This window comes from Camellia sinensis, chromosome 7 (genome assembly GCF_055761805.1).
Source record: "Camellia sinensis isolate YWXY chromosome 7, ASM5576180v1, whole genome shotgun sequence".
In the NCBI taxonomy this organism is placed as follows: Eukaryota; Viridiplantae; Streptophyta; class Magnoliopsida; order Ericales; family Theaceae; genus Camellia; species Camellia sinensis.
In genome coordinates, this window is record NC_138967.1 from 2,399,067 (window position 1) to 2,406,946 (window position 7,880).

General features: G+C 34.0%; 1 protein-coding gene across 3 annotated transcripts; it reads right to left on the reverse strand.

Annotated features, from left to right (window-relative positions):
- Window positions 1–781: 781 nt before the first annotated feature.
- LOC114300044 (uncharacterized) lies at window positions 782–5,771 on the reverse strand. Of its 3 annotated transcripts, none has more exons than XM_082877312.1 (4): window positions 5,504–5,771; window positions 5,005–5,387; window positions 2,427–2,722; window positions 782–1,077 (listed from the first exon to the last, which is right to left on the reverse strand). In XM_082877312.1, exons 2-3 carry the CDS (start codon window positions 5,368–5,370, stop codon window positions 2,468–2,470), a joined length of 621 nt encoding a protein of 206 aa, XP_082733438.1. In that variant the 5' UTR covers window positions 5,371–5,387; window positions 5,504–5,771; the 3' UTR covers window positions 782–1,077; window positions 2,427–2,467. The 3 variants fall into 3 exon arrangements, with proteins under 3 accessions (XP_082733438.1, XP_082733439.1, XP_028100700.2); XM_082877313.1 differs by having other exon boundaries at window positions 5,482–5,701; XM_028244899.2 differs by lacking the exon at window positions 782–1,077 and having other exon boundaries at window positions 2,089–2,722; window positions 5,482–5,669.
- Between the last annotated feature and the right edge of the window lie 2,109 nt (window positions 5,772–7,880).

The window sequence follows — 7,880 nt, forward strand, 5'->3', positions numbered from 1 at the left end:
TATTAGTTAAATATTAATTTATTTAATATATTCTTAATTTTTTTTAATAATTTTATAATTAACTGATGATTGTTAAATATTGTCACAAGTGATTGTCGGGAGGTGAATGATGTTGGTGGGAGGAGTTGGTCGACAGCCAAAGGTAGTTATTTCCGTAACCAAAGGTAATTCGATAAGTGGCCGCCAAAGGTGGTTGGCAACGGCTAAAGATAGCTGCAACAATTGTCATCGATGGCAAGAAGGGATAGGAGAAACAAAACAATAAAATAAAATAAAAATTATAACAAATGGAATTAATTGTTTTATGGTTAAAAAATTAGATAAATTACAAACACACTTAGATTTGATCAAAATACAAATCGTCTCCAGTGATTTTAAAAATTACATTTCACCTTCTGAAATTTTTAATTCCATAACAAATAGTCTATTTTATTAATAAATCATCAAATCAATTAATTATTTTTAATGATATTAAAAATATATTTCCATTAATAATTTAAATAATTTTATTATTGTATAGAAGAAGTAATTATGAATTTCATTTTTTAGTTCATTTTGTTAAATAAAAAATTCTAATAAAGGAGTATTTGTAATTTTTCAAATTACAGAGACAATTTGTATTTTAAGCAAAATCTTAAAAGATGTATTTATAATTTATCCTTAAAAATTCTAATAGATTAAGGAGTTGTTTAGGATGACCTAAATAAGTGCACTTTTTATCTTTTTACGAAAAAATATACAGAAAAGTAGAGAAGTGATGTGATGAAAAAAAATAAAAAGATAAAAAAATAGATTATTTTATAATGGCCAAACTTGACCTAATTTTCGTTTTAAATTTGTTGTAAATATAAATTTTAAAAAAAACCGTTGAAATAAAAAGGGATAACGCGTAATGGTGATGCTGAGCTGGCACCATTTAAAATGAAACAAGTAACCAACCACCACCGCCAGCTTGGTGGGAGCCACCTCTCATCCCGCCTCCGTCGGCTACAACCACCACCGTTGATTTGCCCTTCACACAGCTTCTTCGTAGCTTTATCATCGATCAAGGGTCCCACACCAGCATGGTAATGCCATCTGTCAATTACACACATCCACCACCGTTTGTCAGTACTCAATAAATAAATAAAGCAAAGTTTAATTTAAAAAATACATACAAACCACTAAAATGAAGATACGTATATATGTGGGTCGAGTCGGTCGACTAGAAATGTTAAAGTACTAAAAAGTCCCTGTTACAGTGCAGTGGGTTTCTGTTATTGCCCTTTTAGCCCCCCCTTCTACCACGAGGGAGAAGACTGTAAAAACAATTCAAAGCCAGTCATGTGACCACGACATTATGTGCATCAATGGGTCCCACAATAATTAAAAATTATAAATAATAAAACAAAGAGCAAGAAGAATTAAAAAAATTAGGTAATTTTAGTTTTTAGTCTTAGGACCCTTTTCTCCAATTTTGGAGTATGTAAGGAGACCGTACAGTTCCGGCATGTTCTTAGAGATATATGCTTGTTTTCTTTTTTCTTTTCTTTTTTTTAAATAATCTTTTATTTGGAGTGTAATATGGTAAATTATGGTACAACTCAGACCCGACCCGTAGAACTTTGGCACCCAGACCACCAATGTCGGGTTGGGTAAAATGCTTTTCTTTTGGGCCGGGGCTACAAGGAGCAAATTGGTATGATAAAACAAAGCGATGGGCTACAAATAGCTTTGGTAAAGCCCAACAATCAAGGTGCCTAGATCTAATTCAAAAAGTTGTCCAATGATGTTAGGCTTCAAGTATTGCCTCAAATCATCCAATATGGCCCAGGAAAAAAATTATTCTGTGCTCTCTAGGAGCAACTCTCCACATTCACCAAATGACATATATGGACTCCACTGTATAAACTAATCTTTATCAAATTGAGAGCACCACCTGTATTTGCCTCCATGAATACCCAATAAAATCTCCTCACCCAAACACTCATCTCATCACTTCAAAAATTGCCATCAAAATTTTAAATTTTATCTCCCCAGTGAAAATGCTAGTAGGAAATTAAATCAAGATCATCATCATCATTATAATGGCAGAAAAAGAGATCCATGTCATCTCAAAAACAACCCAACAATATATTGAAATCCACAGTATCTTAAAACCATCCAACAGACTGGGAATAAAAAGGAGCACTAAAACCTACCTAAGAATGAAGTGCTTGAGTTTATCTAACATCAATACCTTACACCACATCTAAACCAAAGTCTTAATAGTTTTTGAAAACCCATATAAACTATATGCATTTTCAAGATCTTTAACCAACCCTATAAAATAGTACTGAAACATGATATTACAGGAAAGCAGAACAGCATCCATTGAAGAAAGCATCCTATTCCTTCTTTCTACAAAGAGGTAAGATGGATTTAAGAGAGAGAGAGGAGAGAATGACCTATATGTCAAGGGTTGGCTTCAACCCAAGAAGGCCTGGCCCTATCGCTTGGATGGTCTCTCATCATCCTCTCCACCATCATCATCATCACCAGAGTCGTCTTTGCCTGACCTCTTCCTTTTTGCTGAAACATCGACTTTCCCACCAGCATCATCATCATCATCATCCTCCTCCTCCTCCTCCTCTTCCTCAAACTCTTCTTCCTCGCCATTCTCTTGTGGTTCAAAATCACTGGCGTCTTCCTCCTCTTCAGCACGAGCCACTGGTCGGACAAGGTATTCGGTTCCCATATCCTCCTAGGTGATCATTTATATGTGAGTGAGATTATATACATAGGGCTAGAAAAGAAAGCCAGTACAAATAAGAAGTGACAAAGAATTCATGAGAAAACAAATTAAAATGATTGTAAAATTATATTGCCAATATTGGAGACATTACAAAAACATTAATAACAAAAATTACAACTAAAACCAAGGGCAGAACCACAATTTTGTTTTGGGGTGCAAGAACTTGAAAAATAAATTTTCCTGAACGTCATCTATAATTGATTCTACACTAAACTTCATGGCAAAATCCTTTTCGATGTAAAAAATGAGTCCATGAGAAAATCATCCTCCATTTTCTTGCAAAACCTTGTTTTAACTATATGTAATTGCAGTAAAAATTGTCAGAGTAAGCATGACTACAATGCCCATATAAATATGTATGTAGACTGTTGATCTTCTAGTCCTATTAATTTGTTTTTCTTTATGGATAAGGCCCACCTGTGAGATTGGTGCACACCAGAAGTCCAAGTCAACAATTAATTGAGACTTGCAGAAAACTGGATAAAAATCTAAAGCATGTTTAAAAATGTCAAAAACAAAAACATAGCAAAACTTGTACCTTGATTTTGACCAATTAAAGTTCTCAACTACAAGTAGAACACACACAAGATGGTGAACATTAAAGTTTTACCAGCTAAAGAAGGTGAAAAAGGATAGTTAGCCCCATAACACGTCAGCTACTGTTCTTTTCCCATCTGTTGTGGCTGAGTAAACAAAAATAGGTAAACTCTTTTTTATTTTCCTTTTTTTGGCTCGGGAATACAAGGTTAAGAAACTAAATAGAGACCTATGATGGTAACCAAATTTGGTGACCTCAAGAAGTAAAAGTCAGGTGGGCCCCAACTGTGGAGTTTTGGAGTTAAAATGTTGGAATAATTCGAAAACCCTTTTGTGCTGATGTTTTTGCCATTATTAAACCACAAGTAGTTGATCTTAGGTGGTCGTTTACAAATAATCTGATTCACCACCATTTTGGTGGCTATGGCTGAGTACTTCTTTCATGTGGCAGAACCTAAATTACACAAACACCTATCTGCCATGGACTTTAGTAGACGTTAAAAGGGGAACTTCACAACCCAAAATTGCTATTTAAGACTACCATGAAATGATGCACAAATATTTGTCCATTTCAATATTATTTTTTATAACGTTTCATATAAATACTCTTCTAGTAACACTAAAATCCTTACCTCCCCAGAAAAAATATCCCGTCATGCTGATAACATAGTAGTAGAAGGAAAGTAAATTGCCAAAAACATAAAATGAAGATGAAAATACAAAAGCCTTACCACTTTATCACAAAAGGGCAATTCAAGCTTTCGAGATAACTAAAAATAAATAAATAAAAATGAAATGAAATGAAAAAAAGAAGAAGAAGAACAAAATCAACACACCGGATAGAAGAACTTTATGACTGGTCAAAAAAATCACTAATAATTCGATTTATTTCATACAAACAAGGATAAAAAATGACCAAGCCAAAAAACCAAAAAAACAAAGAAAAAAACAAGCAGGATAACAAGAATTCTGAAGAACCAATTGAAAAACAAAGAATCAACTTAAAGCTGTGTGTTCCATTCAGGTCAATGAACAATCTAACATGGAACCAAAAAGAGACCAAGCAAATAAACCCAGAAAGAGGTGGACGTCAAGGTTAGTTAAAAAAAACGGAGAAAGAGAGAGAGTGATAAGACTAGTAACACGATATTGACTCGGATCTGAGAAGTCTTCTTTATATCTTACACTTCTTATTACTGTATATTTGCGATGTCAACTTAGACAGAGACTTACAGCAAAAAAATAAGAGCAGAGATTATAGAAATTCACAGATATGGCCAGATCTGAAGAATAAAAGGGAGCAACCCACGAAGAACTATGAAACCAACAGGAATAATCAAGCTTACACGGCAAACAATATAATAGACATATAAAACAATTTTTAAGATTAATCTGCCGAGCAAAACCGTTTGGTAGGATGGAAAATAGTTCCTATACTAATTTTCCGGCAAACTTTTAGAGCAAGAACTCACTTTTTTAGGGCAAATCTCCCCAATCACCTTGAAGGTGAAAAAGGATAGTATTTTTTACAGTCAAAACTAATTTTTTAAAAATTTTCCCTGTAAATTTTCCACAGACAAACAAAGCTAAACGAGTAGGTTTAAGCAAAATCAACCGAACCACCAGATCTGAACAAATTCAACACGTATTCAATAAAAAATTACGAAAAACGAGGTAGGTTTAAGAAAAATCACCTCTTCTTCGACTTCCTCATCGTCTTCCCCCTCGTTCCCCTCGCCATCGTCGTCGTCATCGTCACCATCGCCCTCACCGTCGTCGTCACTGTCATCCTCATCATCGTCGTCCTCATCATCATCTTCATCGTCATCTATAGACTGAACCGGAGGACCACCAGAGTTCTGAAGCACTTCTCTATCATCATCAACGTCTTCCTCATCATCATCATCATCCTCATCATCATCATCATCGTCTTCACCATCGTCGTCTTCATCATCATCCTCTCCATCTTCTTCCTCTTCCACGCCATCGACCTTCTCATCAGTCTCCTCTTCATCTTCAACAATTTCTTTGAATTCTCTCTCTTCCTCCATGATTGTCATCTTCTGCAAAATTTTCTCTGGAAAATTGAAAATTAAAAATTAAAATCGGAAATTTGGGGAAAAAACAGGGGAGGAGAGAGAGAAAGGGATAGGGGAGCTTCTTCGTTCTACCCAGTGGCTCTCTCTGCAATACCTCGATCTCAGCCGTTGAATCACTGAGAGAATCGGATTGATGACGTGTCAGTAGATCGGACGGTTCTCGTGAGCGAACTCGTATTTCTTGTGTTATTATTGTTTGCGGCGCTCTCTATACTTGTTTTTTCACTACGCTCTGCTGTCACGTGCGACGTGTGTGAGGAGTCTAGGGTTAGGGTTTGCTATTTTCTGGAATATTCCACTGAGCCATTACTCGGCTCAAGCCACAAGGTTTTTCCTCTATGCGGCTCCGGTTCGTAACTGCTTCGTATTTTTACTTTTTTTTTTTTGGCTATATGATAGATTTTTAGAGATTTAGGGGTGTTTTGAGAAATTAATAAAAAGTCAATTTTTTAATTTTTTAATTTTTTGGTGACTTTTTTGATATGTTTTGGGAGAATTTTGTAAAAAGTCAAAAAAATTGACTTTTTCTCAAGTTCTTAAATTGCCCTTTAAGCCCTGTTTGTGATTAGATTATTTTAATAATTTTTTTATTTTTTGTGAAAATATATATAAAAAAATAATGTAATAATTTATAGTAAATTTTTGATTCTTTAGTTAATATATTTAGTCCTCAAACGAGGGTGGCTCCATCAACTCGAATCCTAAGGTTGTATTTGGTAGAGTTTTTGTTAGCACTATAAATCTGTAATTATTATTATTATTTATTATTTATATAATTGCAGGACACGTGCCATCTTCTTATTCATTTGGAAGTTAAAAGAAGTTATAGAGATAATGGAGAATATGAAGGACAAAGTGGATGAGTGGAAGGACAAAGTAGATTAGTGGAATGACACATGGCAAGACAAGAATGAAGATGGAAGAAATGAGTAGTTACTAAGTAGTTATTGCTGTATTTTTTCTTCTATAAATAGCCATTAATGGCTACATTGTAAAGGATCCAGAACTTAAATCAAAGACAATTGATTTCAATATTTCTTGTCATTTTCCTTATTTTAGAGTAGTTTAACATAGATTTATATTTCGAAGCATTTATTTTCAGCATTTTCATTTCGAAGCATTTTATGCACTTTCTTTTTGAAACATAGGAGTAGAGGTAAGTATTTATTACTTTGATTGTTCACTCAATCATCTTTCTTTGTCCCTTTTTCTTCTTTTACTTTTTCTTTTTGCTACACTTGGCAAATTTGAAGTCCTCTTCGTTGAGGCAAAAGAACCGTCAACACAATCGCTTGATAATTGGCTTGAATTTAATCTGCAAGGATTTTTCAATCCTTGTTGGCACGCTCGCATTTATGATATTTTCCTTCGTAGGAAAAATAAGCCAACATTTTTTGACACGCCCGGTGGGACTGCCAAGTGTAAGAAATGACAAACTATTTGGATTTCGCCATTCGAACTTGTCAATATGAAATATATTGGCGTGAAAGAGAAATTTTGGATCTTCAAGAAGAGATCCATTTTCTTGATGAAATAAACTTTCATCCCTTACAATATTATTTGGTAGAAGAAAAAAGACACCATTTAATTAAAGAAATTCATTAACTTGATATGGAAATTCGCCAATGGAATGATGAGTTATCAACTCTCACTACCAAGTCTTTAATTGAGGCTTTAATGGCCGGAATTGGTGATTTTTTTCAGAATTTTTTCATGGTTAAATATAGCAAAAGCAAAGAGTTGATTTCATCAATGGCTCGTAGGGTTCAAGAGTCCGTTTAAAAAGAGTCAAATTATGAAATTAACACAACGAAAGAGCATGTTCTTGAGCCAAATTTGGCTAAGAATGATATTTCATATATGACTGGGGGGGTCCAAAAACTAAATTTTAGAGAGTCAAGTCATAAAAATAACATATCTATGGGTGATTTTCATAAGCCATTAATGGCTAACATGGAAAAACAATCCACTTTGCCAAATAATTATGAAAACCTATTCGGCAAAAGTTATGTTTTTAAAACAAACATGGTCAAGAATAATGAACAAACCACTGTTCATGAATTCAAAATTTTTGACATTTTTCAAAATGTCAAAAAGTATGAATTTTCATGGTCACACCATACCAGGACTTTTGATGTTCAAAATCCTTTTTGGATTTGTGGTTCACATCAAAATATAATTTTGATGATGTGGCTAATAAAATTAACAAATTGTTCTTATGAGTTCGAAGCACTAAGAACAAGGGATGATCATTTAAAATGCATGAATTTGGCCAGAAAAAGCCTGTGCATTTAAATAAATGGTTGAGAATGGCTTATCTTTTCAAATTGATGGCCAGTTGTTTGTATGTACACAATCAAAACATCGAAGATACATTCGAAGCATCAAGAGTTGTTTCGAAAGTTGATTACTTCACGTTCGAAGCTGTATAAAGCTTTGAAGATACATTCGAAACATCAAGAGTTGTTTTG

What these genes read in the sequence shown, in the direction of transcription:
- LOC114300044 (XM_082877312.1), bottom strand. Translation starts at nt 5,370, where the DNA reads ATGACAATCATGGAGGAAGAGAGAGAATTCAAAGAAATTGTTGAAGAT. An exon ending in ATGAGGAAGTCGAAGAAGAG is followed by an intron (nt 2,723 to 5,004) that starts GTGATTTTTCTT and finishes ATGATCACCTAG; the next exon opens with GAGGATATGGGAACCGAATA.